Source organism: Achroia grisella, unplaced genomic scaffold (assembly GCF_030625045.1).
Source record: "Achroia grisella isolate CSIRO2021 unplaced genomic scaffold, CSIRO_AGI_Agris_v1 utg487, whole genome shotgun sequence".
NCBI classification, from domain to species: domain Eukaryota; kingdom Metazoa; phylum Arthropoda; class Insecta; order Lepidoptera; family Pyralidae; genus Achroia; species Achroia grisella.
In genome coordinates, this window is record NW_026712891.1 from 1940967 (window position 1) to 1956400 (window position 15434).

The 15434-nt window shown below is 33.3% G+C and overlaps 1 protein-coding gene across 3 annotated transcripts in view; it reads right to left on the minus strand.

The window, feature by feature from the left end:
• The window catches only part of LOC131845796 (transcriptional coactivator YAP1-like), a 39642-nt gene that overhangs the window by 2581 nt on the left and 21627 nt on the right, over nt 1-15434 (minus strand). Inside the window, exons 2-5 of one of the 3 annotated variants that reach the window (XM_059194898.1) lie at nt 7540-7685; nt 3428-3568; nt 3187-3344; nt 1342-1635 (exon numbers count right to left, since the gene is read on the minus strand). In XM_059194898.1, the coding sequence (XP_059050881.1) occupies nt 1342-1635; nt 3187-3344; nt 3428-3568; nt 7540-7685 (739 nt within the window). Of the gene's footprint in view, nt 1-1341; nt 1636-3186; nt 3345-3427; nt 3572-7539; nt 7686-15434 lie in introns of all 3 variants that reach the window. The other 2 variants (XM_059194897.1, XM_059194899.1) reach the window with 2 other exon arrangements.

A 15434-nucleotide genomic window follows, 5' to 3' on the forward strand; every position in this document is an offset into this window, starting at 1 on the left:
TTGTCATTTAATGAGTCAGTAGTTTTGAATTATAGGCATTATATTGTAACTAATATTAAGTACAAATCTGCTATAAAAAAAACTTTGTTTTGTTACGTCTTGATGTCATACAATCATGCTCATACAATCATGATTAAGCAATGAAGTATCATTTTGAATGAAGAGGGAAACATTGCTTATCCCCGTAAATCACCATTACCCAATTAAAAAGAGGAAGACGCGGCCAGTATTATATGTAACAGCAAAATATTGACAATAAATTCAAACTGTGATCGTAGTTGTCGTAGTGTGGTGTGACTCAATGTGTCTAAGATAATAACCCATAACAATTCACAGAATAACATCTAGCTAAGCTTCTGTTATGGACAACTAAACAACTTATATAAATACTGAAGTATAATATACGTAGAAAACACGCCGACCGATACACACAATCAGACACACATCTCTTTTTTTGCTATCTTTATCTTACTACAGACAAGATGGCAAACCTAACCTGATAGTCATTTGGAGGGATTCCTCAGAAATAGGTATCAAGATAAATTTCATACCCATCAATTTGCAACCATGCTGATTGAAACCGATAGTTTTGTTTATGCTATGTACAACGAAATTTGATCTCAAAATATTTTTAAATGTATTTGAGCAGCGTCTATTATCATTATATCACGATAAAGCTGCGGAAAAATCTTTATTGCACATACATAAGACGCAAGATTTAATTGCTATTAATACATAATAGGTCTAATACAACGACATAATCATAACTAGAGCAGTTTTCACTGAAAAGAACAGACTGATCCATTATGGACATATAACTTAAATAATATTAATAATTAATTATTTAACAACAACACAAAGAAAAATTTATTAATTAACAAAAACACTTGATATCAATAATATTTTAATTAAACTAAAAATTTGTTCATATTTCTGAAATAATAATTAATATTTAATTGCATTGTTTATATATAATATATATATAAACAATGCAATTAAATTATAATTTATAATTTACAAAGACTATTATTTAAGCTAATAGTGATAAATATTAAAAAGATTCCAGGGCAATGACGCGCATAAATGTGTCATGGAACTCATGGTCAACATCACACATTCAAAGAATTATGGAACGAGGAAAATACTGTAAGAACCGATAGTAGGATAGTATCGTGAGAAAATGTTATATTAGGAAAGCATACGCAAATCTCTACGAAAGTGGCGCCATGTTTTTATAAAGTAACGCTCACGTGATATCTCTGGCTATAGTAATCGTTTAGTATATATAGTTGCTACTACATCATCTAATAAGTAACTATCAAATATTTATTAGTCAATTACCTGTAGAGAAGGTACCAAATCTTCTGTGTCTCCAAGTGGCATGTCTGAAGAGTCCATATTGGCGCCTGCCTCACTACTGCAGTCCATACGATCGTCCATACTGGCTAAGAAGCCCTCGGGCGTGTGTGGCATCGAATACGACTGCGGGACTCCCATTCCCAGCCCGCTATCGGCTGACTCTTGCCGCTGGTGGTCTGTCAGTCCTGAGAGGAACGGATCCAACGACAACTCTGTGTTCGCAGCTCCAATACTGCTTGATAATGATGACGTCACTTGTCGAGCCATAAGCTCTTGCTGTAAATATGATAAATAAGAAATTAGAATGAAAAATGTATCGTATTTATGTATCGTATAAATAATATCTAATGTGGTCTCCATTGCTAGCAATGTACCAAGTCAGGCTGACTTCCACAAGGTTTCCCCTGGAAACCATCGTGATAAATTATTAGTGAAATAGCAACCATGGGTTAACTGACCTCCCTCATGCTCATCATATCGTCACTGGTGCAGCGTAAACCGTTAGCATAGGCGGGTAGACCATTCCATTAAATTCCAAAATAATACTGTTTTTTTTGGGTCTAGGTACTACATACTTGTATGATACGAGTAATCTTTAATCGAGAACGGACGTTTATAATTTTATTTATCAAATTTAAAAATTTTACTAGACTAATTCAAACAAAAATATGTCATTATATGTATAAATGATTAAATGAATTCATCTATGCATATAAATATCACATTGATAAATTAACATGTACATGTTGACATCAGTTACATTAAACATACTTATGTAAATACTCATACTCATTTATAATAATACATATATTTACCCCCATTCATAAAAACTAAAACCTACAAAACTATTCTAACTATATATATGTATATTTTGTCATATTCGGCAAAATAGTACGGCTTAAAGGGACAAATAATTCTATAGCTAAAATAGACTTATTAGACGTTTGAAGCTCTTACTAGTATAACATCATCTTATTCATAATGTGTTTGTTATTTATGAGCTCGTGGCTAAACAAATCATCATGAAATTTACTACATATACGCAGTATTTGGAACGAAGAGTATGTTACTGTAGTATGTTACTTTTTCTCGGTCAATTCGCTCGTGGATACACGTATAGCGGATACGAACGGATTTTTAATTTATGTACAGTAAAGAACATAATAATTGTTTTCTATTCAAATACACTACATTCTTTGATTTTCTATTAATACAAATATATGTTGTTTTGCTTTAAAGCAATGTAACTAATCGACGTGTAAAAAACCCAGATGACTTTATTGTGTAAACGTATAATTGAGGAAAATTTATACGATTCTGGATTGTATACAATGTTATTGATATTTTAGTACCACTATATGTAATTTCGCCTGATCTTCGAAAGAGCGAAAGTTATATTAATTCACTTTGACAATTATAATAGAAAATCTTTTGAATAGAAAAAGTTATAATGTATAATAATTATTCAAATTATGCATCTGAACCACGTTTATACCAAAATATCAAATATGAATAATGTTTAAGTACCTATTAACTAAAACAATGAAATCATGACAGTCGAACTACCTGTACATTAAAAATTTACATAAAACTTAACTAGGAAGGCTTAAAATAATCTATGGAGGACAGATCTGCCATTTTTAAGACTGTCTGTTATATAACAGTACCACGAGAATATGATTAAATGAATCACCAATATTTTAGTTTTCTTTTTACCAGAATGGATCAAACAAATCCAGAGATAATAAATCTTTTTTTATATTTCTCAAAAATGTGTGGAAACAGTAGTATAATGCTCCTCTTTCCATATACTTTTATATTTCTTACCTGGAGTCTAATCTCCTGCTGGCGCTGCTTGAGACGTTCTCGTTCAAGCTGCAATGACTGCAAACGTAGTTTCTGTTGGCAAGCTTGTATTGAAGCGTTCGCCCAGCCTCCGCCCGCCGCGCCCGCACTCGCCGCCGGAGTGCGCTGCAAGTGTTGTGCTGAAAAAATAAACGTATCATAAATTACACACACGCGTAATGCATACAAGAAAATATTTAAACACAGTAACCGTAACACTTACGTATTCTAGGATCAAACCAGGATGTTGTACGAGTGGCATGATTGATGAAATACGTTTCTCCCTCTGGAGTCGATGCCTGTTCCCAGCCATCTGGTAACGGTCCTAGTGGATCTGTCGCCGTGTTACTACTTGTACTCTTCGCTGCTGAAACCAATCAGAAGCATTCGATGAGTTTTGGTTATTTATAACAATATCGGTCAATGGTAAATACTAATGAACATATTTATGATCCTTTCAACAGCGACTAGTTGCAAGCTTGCAAAGCCAATAGAGATAGACGATCTTAATGTAAAACGCGCACGTGATTGGAAATCAGGTGGACATTGGGAAGGTCATCGAGAGCTCGTTCCAAGAAAACAGAGGCGCCAGACGCGCGCCCGCGCATCTACGCTTTGGCGCACGCACCAAAATGAATCACTGCGGCGATGTCGCTCGGCGGCCGCGGCCTCTTAACCCTCGTACACACAATGTTTATGTGTACGCGCTATATTCAAACTATATCATTCATGATCACGAGGCCTGTTAGCTATGTTTACTCACTATTTCCTACTTCTATCTAAATTAAACTATTTATTATAGCACTCCACACCTGTACGCTCTGGTTTCAGATAATGTCATGCGAATGAGTCATTTTTATTCATTATGACTACCGATATTGCACACAAGTACACGCGAAGTATTGACTATTGCATATTAAACTGGTATTTATTCCATAAAAGATATTGTTCCAAGATAGCCTAGATAGTTACCGACGTTGCATTTTCCTACACATGCGTTTTAGTCGTTGTTTGTGTAAATGTGTGTTATGTTTAATTAAACATATTTAGTCATTACTCAACCAATATAGCTGCGACTCGGCGACCAAGCACACTGCTAAATTGCAATACGAGTAACATACGATAAGAGTATATAATTACGTCTACCTAGTCTTACATTATCGCACCATTAAAATCCTGCTGAGCGACTTGGAGCTTCCTCGTATGGCATTATACCTAACAGTGTGCAACCATTTTATAGTTCCGTAAATCGTCGCTGGCAACGCACTGGTCACACGGTCGAAGTTGAACAAGTTTGAATGTAGTTCTAATCACAAATATATACAGGTAATATATATATATATATATGTATATATATGTTACAGGTAACATATAAGTATGTATAGTAGCAGTATTAACTTAAATCAGGATTTAAATTAATACTGCTACTACACATTTTGAAGCCGTCATTTCGGAAAATAAATTATATATTTATTTTCTTTCCAGAATATTATTAGGCAATTATAACTAATCCAAATTACAAAACTATTATTTTAATATATATAGCGCTGTGACAAATAAAGTATACTTTAAAGTCGGAAAAAGTAACACCATAAGGATTTTGGTTTTCCTTTGTAGTTAATAACGTAAGCTGCTTGAGGCTAGAAAGGAGTAGAATGCATTAACAATATTGTTGCCATATAGACACAAGCCTTGATTGCGGTTACCACAAATTCATAGGCATGGTTATATAGTACTTTATGACCTGAACTATACCAAGATAGAACTTATATAAAATCGTCTGCGTAAGTACTTCAGTAGAATAAGTGGCATGACATCTGATTCCCCTCAGAAATGATAACGCATGAGTGCGGGGAACAACCGTATACTAATCCAATTACTTTAAAAAAATTATGCGAAAAGAAATATCTCGCAGACTCAGAATTCTTAACAGGATGAAGTTGTTTTCATGTCTGGGTTGCTTTTTATAGAACAGTACGCTCGTGCATAGAGTAGGTACTGTTACCATATATGGAATATCGCTGTGCCGGTACCTTCTTCTCTGCGCTCTTAATTTGTTTCAACGTCAAACTGTTTCATAGATAGTCTAGACGCCACTTGAGCTACTTCAATTGCATACATTTATTTATTGGCAGTCGGAGTGCTTTTTATTTACAAAGAGAATTTTGAAGTGCTTTGCCTTTCTTTCTAAAACAGTCTTATTTATCACCTACACACAGTACACTATACTCATTAATAGATACGCAAGACAGCAAAATGTCTGTACTGTACAATCAACATCACGTAATGCCCTGTTCACACAAAATGAGACCAAAATTAGTATACAGGTAAAAACTGTTTAAGTCTTCTCTTATAGAAATTAGTATTCAGAAGAGGAAATCAAAGATTGATAAAATAATCACTGAAATCGGCGCAACACTAGTGAAGTAATCGCATAAAATACTGTCAAGTAGAGAACGCCACCTGTTATCAGTGAAACAAGGTGTTATGATTTATTTTTTGTAGGCCACATATTATCATTTAACCCCCTCCACACTACTACCATGAATAAAATCCATAATGGCTAAGATAGATTTTTAGTGAGTATGAGAAGATACAATTATCTTAAATTATTCGGAAACTATTTTTAAAGTTTACTATATGAAATGGTATGTTATCGCATGAGATTTTGGAAGAATGTGATAGGGAAACGGAATTTATTTGCTTTGTCACTTGATCTACTTAGATTGTTTGTGTCTGCTGGAAAGATAAGTAATAGAACACTGACACTTGTCTAGAGATGGCGTCGACAGATGCCTCCGGAACGTGACTAGAGCACGTACTAATGTAAACTATCGGAAGAAGGTATTCATAAATAAGTGCGCAGACACGTAATGCCGACATTATAGATGGCGGGTATCTGTTTTATTATCCACTAGCTCACCGCGCGACTTCGTCCGAATGCATGTACAGAGAGAGCTGAATGGCTAACGTAATCATTGACGTACATCTTTTGTTTTGAATATACATTTTACTATGATCAGATATTTCACACTATTCCATTACAAATTGTGTTCTCCATCATAAAATAATAAGAACTATAATTTTCGTAAAAAAAATTCTTCAAAATCGAACATACACATAGCCATAACGATTCCAAAAAATATTGTTTTGAAGTCTCTATCCATAGTAATCCTCGAACGAAACATGCGAATAAAGTCTTTATTGAACAGACTGCCGCCGTTGAAGTTTAGTTACTGTTAATAGATTTGTTACATTCAAAAGAACTAAAAAAACTTACCGATATATAAATGTCTGATATGACAGATATGTAAAAAAATATTTCACATGAAATGAGATGAAAAATGAGGAGAGATAAAATATTTGTTTATCTGGAGCTGGACAAGACAAAGTTAACGGGAGCTGTTTATGCGGTTATTTGATGTAACGCGGATGTGTCGCAAGTCGCGTAGGGGCGAGCGCGCTGAAAGCCGCAGGCGCCGTTCCCATACGTGCCTCCCAGCGCGACGCGACACCAATCGGTGTTGCAACTTTGGTGTTTTCACCACTAAATCTGGTATATTTAAACCCCCTTTAATAGACAAAATTCGTTTGCAATTGTTAGTGGATTTTTAATAGGCAAATATTGGGCAGTACACGTATATTTATAGATTTTCCATTAACTGCAAAAGCATAAAAACATTTTTATGAATATATTACTTACGACACAAAATTTAATATGTTGTCAAAAGTAATAGTTATCAGCTATAACAATATCCAGATATATAATAACAGATAAGGAATATCCATTAAATCACTCAACTTTTAGATTTAAACCTGTTTTAGAATGGTTATTATATTTGTATTCCTATTTTATAAAACTAAGTTATGTTTAGATTATGGTATTATATAAGCATCTCCTTGCAATAATATAATTGGGTTTTTATAATAGTTTTTTTAACATATGTTTAAAAACTTAGTATACTTTAAGTGCTTTTGGTGCTCCTTCCAATGGGCTTGGCCAAATATTGCTGGCAACACTGACACCAATATATTTTCTGAACACCTTTCAACGCTCGTCTCGCATCGACCGACGGAAACAACGCGTTAATTCCCGTCATAAAATCAGTTTTAGAATTCGGGTTATTTACTTGTTTTTATTTCTGTTCCATGATAATTTTAAACGCGCCTGTGTGGCCAATTAGATCACGTGAATGTGAAGTTCTCAAAAAAAATATATATGCGCATTAAACCATTATAACATCCCAGTGACAAGATACTGGCATAATTACAATACCATAAAAAATTTCTGTTATAAATAACAGTCTTTAAATTAAATAAATCATATAGTAGTACCTGGTGCTGCTACTGGTGCTATCGTTTGTGCTGTGGGGGTCTGCGAGAGTAGTGTTTCTGCACTCTGATGCTGGACACTGCTAGTTACAGTCTGTGCAGCCAAAGTCTTCCTCGGATCATCCCATGTCGTAGTCTTTGTTAAATGACTGAAAAGAAAAATGATAAACTTTAACATGTTATCATAGCATATTAGCATACAGGTTGTGGGGAGACAGAAATCATTAGTCAGAGTAATATTGACCTCATTGTTAGTAGTATAAAGTGTTAGGTCGCCCTCCTCGTGGAGTCCCCTGGAAATTAAACCTAATTAAATTAAATTAACTGACCTAACTTCACACGAATCCTGTCAAATTCTGTTGCACTGCCATAGGACGCTGTTGACGCATGACACCTCAGTAATGGCAATGTATGAAGTACCACGGGCATCTACCGTGATCATTAACTACGCCTAGGTGGCAATTACCATATATACAACATATAGTTACGTTACTTTTACTCAGAAACAGAAATTTATAATATATATATATACATATACATAACTAACATATAACTAATAATTATTATTAGTTATTACATTGCAATACAGAATAAGGGAAAGTCCTCTTATCGATTTAAATATAGATTAAATACTGATAATGTAAATTTACCGTACATAGTATGTTAATAAATTGATAGCAAATCAGATATGATAAAAGTTTAATTAAAAACTTTGTTTTCTGTATAACGAATATGTTAGAACGTCACGTGTACTAGCACTATAGTTCTTACAGAATTTAAAGTGAAATGGACAATGAAAATATGTACACGTATATTCTTTATTGAAGAATATTATATAGTTATTAATTTTTTCAGTTAAGCAGTCGGCAATTCTTCATTAATATATACTACATATCAATAATCAATATACAATATTATTTTTCAATAATATATATTTTAATGATTTCGTATCAAAATAAAAAATATTCTTACGCCAATAATCAAGTATACTATACTCACTGTATATGTATACATTTCAAAAAATCATAATTATGTAATCTCATTCATTGAGCTGTAGAATCAAAAACATTTAAAAGACTTTTCAAAAGTTTATTTGAATAACGATTATTTCTATTCTATTCATTTCATAATATTTTTTTAGTCTGTATAGAGATGGAAATCCTATAAACTATTAAGCTACTATACGTAGCTTCATTTGTCTGAAGTGGACATAAGTAGACATTCGTATCACATTCATATTAATTTGCAAAACTTTCGTCAAAGTGACCGTGCAGAATCAACGAGTCACCGTCGGTGAGATAAGAAAGTGTTGCATTGGAAAGTAGGTCTCTGGGGGCGTCACCACGCCGAATCAATTTGTACGGCGCGGTAATGAACTTGGCGCTATCAGCTGCCAACCACCTGTACCATAAATTGCACCTGCTCGAGTCCAGACAAGCATATTCGCAGACATATCTACTTCCATAAATAAAAAACTATATGTTTTGTTATTCATAGCAATTAACATTACGTTCATATGAACTCCGTATAAGTCGATGAAAAGCCATTAAATAAGAAGTACATTTTTTATTCCATAAATAAGGTACTCAATCGCTACAAAATTATTATGAAACTAACACAGGAGTACAATATATTAATTATAAACGGTATTAAAGTAATGGCATCCCAGTACATAAAGTACCTACACATCAAAATTCACAAAGTAGTTTGTTACCTCATGGTACCCTCCATCTCCACGTTCCACCATTTTGTGTGTAACATGGTGGTCAAATTCACATAAATAATATTTGTCGATACATAAGCAGACTTCCTTATTCATGAATAAAATCAAGCTTCGTAAAACAACATTTTATGTTCCCAAGTTTGAGTTTTCAGCTTGGAAGATAACAGAATTGTCCTATCATCATGTCCTAATTCTACACCACAGAATAAAGATTTATCAAACTGAAATACGTGTTTGTTATATACATACCAGGCGACTAATTACATAATATCATCAACTACTATAATAGCTAACAATGGCTGAAGAAGTATTATCCAAATTCAAATATTTTTGTTTCACCGACTTACTCTTTGTGTGAGAACACGTAAACTTCATAACAATGTGAATAATTACGTACCTACTTACACATATGAATATGACACCTCTTCAGGTGGAGAGACAAGGACGTCGCGGGTGAATCGAGTGAAGGGGGAGGGTGTATGTAATTACAGCACAGTTTGCACCGAGTCGAGGATAGCTCAGGTTGCATAACACAAGCGAGCCAACAGTCAACACGGTCCAATGCGAATCAAAGTAAACAATTATTCAACCGACTTCAGAAAGAAAGAGAATCTTTCTATTTCAGCACATAATTTTCAATAGAGAATTAGAAAGTTTATTTACTTGAAAAATATGCTAATATTGTTACTTATTAAGTATAAATATATTTTTATACACTATTAAAAACATAAACCCCTTTTCTTGTCTAATTTTGATGTCAGATGACTCAAGATTAAAGGAAAACACCTCGTCCAAACGAAAAATAAATTTATAATAGTAAATAGAATGAATTGACAGTATATTAGGTACAATGACATCGAAATTGGCAAAGATTGAGATAAACAGTTGCCTATGAGTCATCATGCCTTTTCATCCAATACATAAACTAATAATAATCTTTAATAATCTATTTATAGTACATATTGTTATTGTAGTATACGTTTTAAATTATACAACGAACTACCATTTCTTTTTAATTGACATTAATTTATAAAGTGTCAAGCAGCTAAAATCAATAGTCTACTACTAGTCTAGTCAGTCTAATAGCCTACTAGAGATGTCATACGAAGGGTCATATAGATAGATAAACAATATCTCTATTAATACCCAAAACATTGCATACAATGTTATTGCTACAAACAAATATGCGTATGAATGTCATATATATCGTATAAAAAATACTTTAACTTATAACGTAATAATTAAAAATATCAAGTGCCACAGGGATACAAAAGGGTTGAGTTACACAGTAAATAATTTACTCAAGGAGAAAAACACTGATTTTCAGTAGCAGATATCCAAATTTCATTTAGAATTAATTATAATAATTACATTTTGTGTATATAGGTACATATTTCATTCAGTCATCTTACATGTTAATCCATACAATAACAATAACAACTCTGGACAATTCACACAGTGCCAACTAGTTCTAAGTAAAACATAACTTGTGTTCCGGGTATTACAACTGATAGACTACAGACTACTAGAAATACTTGAATACATATTTTATTGTAAATACATAAATACATGAAGTATTTATATATTTACAATAAAATATGTATTCAAGTTTGTTTCAAACACCCTGGCAAATACAATTAATCCTGAATGCTAATGTTTCTACAGTACGAGGAATCAAAGCAACGACTATGGAAGAGATATAAGCTCAAAGCCTCATAAAATTAAAATGAGTCACATCAGCCTACTATCACTAGATGACAATTAAGTAACCGCATAACATTTCTCTCCTGTTAACGAAGGCCTTCTACTCTTGCACAATTCGTACTTGCAGTCGCGACATCTGGCGTCATACCAGTCCTGTTACTATTTGAACAATAAGGATTAGGCTTCTGTTATTTATTATCATTACTTTCATGCCCCGTAATAAGTTGAAGTAATTATTATTTACATATATACATATAAAAAAAGTAGCTCATTGCTCTTTTATATTTTACGCGCTAATCTCAGGATATATACATATATGTATGTTAGTATATAATAAATATAGCAAAGGCTAACGGTAAGAAGTTGTTTATCTGTAATACCACGAGTACCCAGAACTCACGACAGCCACTCAAGAGCACATAAACCGTGGACGCAACAAAGTACAACTCGTAAACTGAATCGCAGGCACAATATGACGAATTCAGTGAAATGCCTCGTGTTTCAATTAAACGGAAAATAAAGTTGGCACCGTGAGCGTCAACGTAACATAAACATTAAAATAACTATGATGTTTGAGTAGCAACTTTCAGATCTCATTCAGCTGCCAATACGTTACCTATCTAACGTACCAACCAACACTAGTAAGATAAGTGAAGGCCAATGTTATTAAATTCACAAATTCACAATGTTACTTCAAGAGTGAGAACACGATTCTTTTCACATTTAGATAGAAATAATCATAACGCACGTAAATACTCATCAAGTGACAAGTTAACTAAAGTAATCAATTATAAAGTTGTTATTGTATGTATTGTACCTACATCAAAAAATCACAACCAGAATCGAGTCATTAATTGCATTGCGGTAAGTCTAGTTATATCGATTAGTTAGCAAAACCTGCCCAAGCTGAGCATAAACGCTCTTAAGATGGTGTTGGTTACCACCGGACGCGCGTCATACTCGTGTCGGACGCACATCCTCGTCTGCTGTGTAATTTTCCCCCTTTACACTCACAGCATTTAGACATTACAGATAATACATACAATAAACAACAGTCGGGTAACCTCAAATTAAAGCTTTATTTACTCTGAACTGAAGATTGGTTACCTAATCTAGTTAATTATGCGGTTACACAGCATTATTACGCAGTGTTTTTGGTGGCATGGTAATAATATAAATTCTAAAATAAATAAAATATCCCTATGTACCATAATCTATACCGATATTAAAGCAGTATGGGCTTTTCTATGGGGGCATATTTAATACATATAGACACATATTTCTGTTTAATTGAACTAAATTTCAATTCAACATCATGGTGAATGCCGTATATATATAATTATAAAAAAAGATGATTAAATTATGACATATTCTGTAAACATCTTAAACTAATATTTTTCCAAGATTAATAAAAAAAAATCTTAATAATAACACTATGTTCTGTGTGGTCTATGTTTAAGCGACACAAGTCTTTAATTATTTTTTTTCCTCAAAGGAAAGTTGTACCTAAAATTTTGACTCAATATGCACAAGTTAGCAGATAGAGCAGTAAAACGATTATAAAAAATATTTTATACAAAAAAAATTGCAATAAATCTTTGTTTTAAAATTACTCGATGACATCGATATTATTAACAGTGGGAAAAGGATTGCTAGCAATGGGCCTAGGCGCCCCAATTTACACCAATGTACAATGTTATGTTGACTTCCACTATATTATCCCCTCTGGAAATCATACTAGTTAATGTTCGTCAAATTTATGGCGATGAGATGACCTGACTGCATGCCCATTCTATCGTTTTTGGCTGCCACCACATACTGTTAGCACAGGTGGGTGCACCAATCCATATTTATGCTTCACAAATAATATTATATACATGTATCTCCAAAATGGTCACTAAACGTGGGTAGTTCTACACATAACATAGCTGTTACCATAGCCCAGTGAGTGCCATTCGGAAAAAGTAGTGCATATACGCTACGTAAATAAGGACTTCTATAATCAGTTAAAGTATAAGTCATTCTCAGCTATTTGAATTTCTTTAAATATGCAATTAATTATACCAACACTTCTGTACAATACAGGCAGCGAGTGGAGTACGCATTTACGTACAACCAATACAAAATGGCGCGAGGAAAAGTCCCATTTTGTTTAATGGTCAAAAGAATATTATACACAGTTCTAATTCATTAAACTAAGCCTATGAACTTAAATACTGAAATAACCGACAAATAAATTAATAACCTTATTTTTTTAATATTTTAATGTCAATATCGAATCGCCATCATATACCTAAGCATTATGTAAGTTTTATCAGCACAAAAGTCATATACTATTACAAAAATCATTTACTACACTATATACTATTATATAATATACTTTTATACACGAACCACTAAATTAGAATAACTTCATTAAATTCTGGTATGATTAGCGTTTACCACTCTATAAATTTACTTATTCGTGTTCACTTCTTTCGCGTCTATACAAGGCTTAATCAGGTTGACGATGCTGAATTCAGAGTACAACTGACGGAGTCAGATTGAAGACTGAGATTGACAAGAGTCGATTTCAATCAATCGATCAATGTCTCCATAAACTATAGAGATTAAATAAAAAAATGTCGTAAGTCAACGTCTAAGAGTATAACGACATCGTCATTACTCTCTCATTACTTCCTTAGGGTTCCATCATATAATATTTGAGACAGTTTTCGAACATTTAGAGCCAACACTGCTCTGGTCCATCCATCTCTCATAGTCTATCTATATATATCTTCGGCGAGGTCACTAATAATTTCGACTTATCTCTGTACTACGAGACGGTCTATGAAGAAATGAATAGCTACAATGGAAAATAAACCACAATTTTCAACAAATACAGTTTCATGTACATATATAAAACCTATATACATATTTACAGATAATACTGTCGGTACCATTTGATCGGGCGCAAGCACGGGTAGGATCACAGCCGATTACTTCGTTACAATCTGCCGGATAAGAACCAATTCTGGATATGACTCATTCATTCATCTCAGTACATTTACCTACACAGACTTGCTCAATACAATTTATTTGACTAACTATACCGAGTTGTGTCTATATTGTAAGCACGATTTAAACAATAAATTAGGTAATGTTTAGTAAACTTTAATTTTACTAAACAAATTTATTAACGTTGAATGACTAATATCTATTCATTCGAAGTCTATCTGTAGTAAACATTAATCAGATCGACTTAATCAGTACTTACACTAATGATATCTTTGTGACACAACCACGATTTCCACACGATGGATAGTAGGTTTTTCACCAAGAACAACATGGCGGAGACGGCGTTCTAAATTTGAAACTCGGACGAGTCGGCGCTCGCGTACATAAATAAACGCACACACTAATAATCAGAAACACTATACAAGTGTTACAGCAACATGTAATCACATAAATTAACAAAACTACGCTAATGCCTGCAAAAGTCAGAAATATAGTCCAAGTCTAGGTATAGGTTGTCCATCCTTGATTCAACGAGTCCGTTGTACAATAATATGTTCGATGCGCTTGACAATCGAAAACCAAAATATTATGTGGACTATAGTCGGCCCACACGTTCATAGCACGCATGTACTCACACAGACGTGGACGAAAACATATCAGTGACGCATCGACTTCCGGTCGACAATTTTATTATTAGGATTACGGTTTCAGCTCGTACCTATACACATATTTATCTTACTTTTCTTTCAAGATTTATTTTATATTTAGATAGTCTTTAGTTCTGCATTTACGTTAACGTTATATAATTGAACTATTTATCTAGCTAGTAAAGTATACCAGATTTGCTGTAAAATTAGGTACAGCGCGGTGTTACGTACGATAGAGGGGGCGGCTTCGACGATTACGACTATTACAAAGGACCTAGAGACCTACACATCAAAATCATGGTTGGCGCATTTGGCTCCGCTATCACAAATCCCCGACACATAATTCATTGTCTTATAAGATTATGATTAAACATGATAGTGATAAGCCGTTATAAAAAAAACTGTTACAGATTATCTAGTAGTCTGATTTTTATACTATAGGTTTCCTGCTTTTACATAGTAACACTATCCCAAATTTACTGGAAATGTGTATATTTAATATATATATATATGTCCAAAGCGATCAATTCCCTTCAAACTATTGAATAAAAATAGCTGAATATTTTTACTCTTACTAGTAATTACGCGATTCTATACCATTGAATCTTATTCACGAGTTTCTTTAATGAGTTATATTTATATTGTACATACAAGGGATATAATTAATTATTTTTTATTTCTACGTATAACTACTTTGCGTTAAGTGTACTATTCAGTATCACTGTATACTAAATTAAATAGTTATTGAGATCACCAAATTAATTGAACAGTTTAACCAAACATAAACACTCAGTTTTTTCTTTATAATTGTACGTATTACATAATAG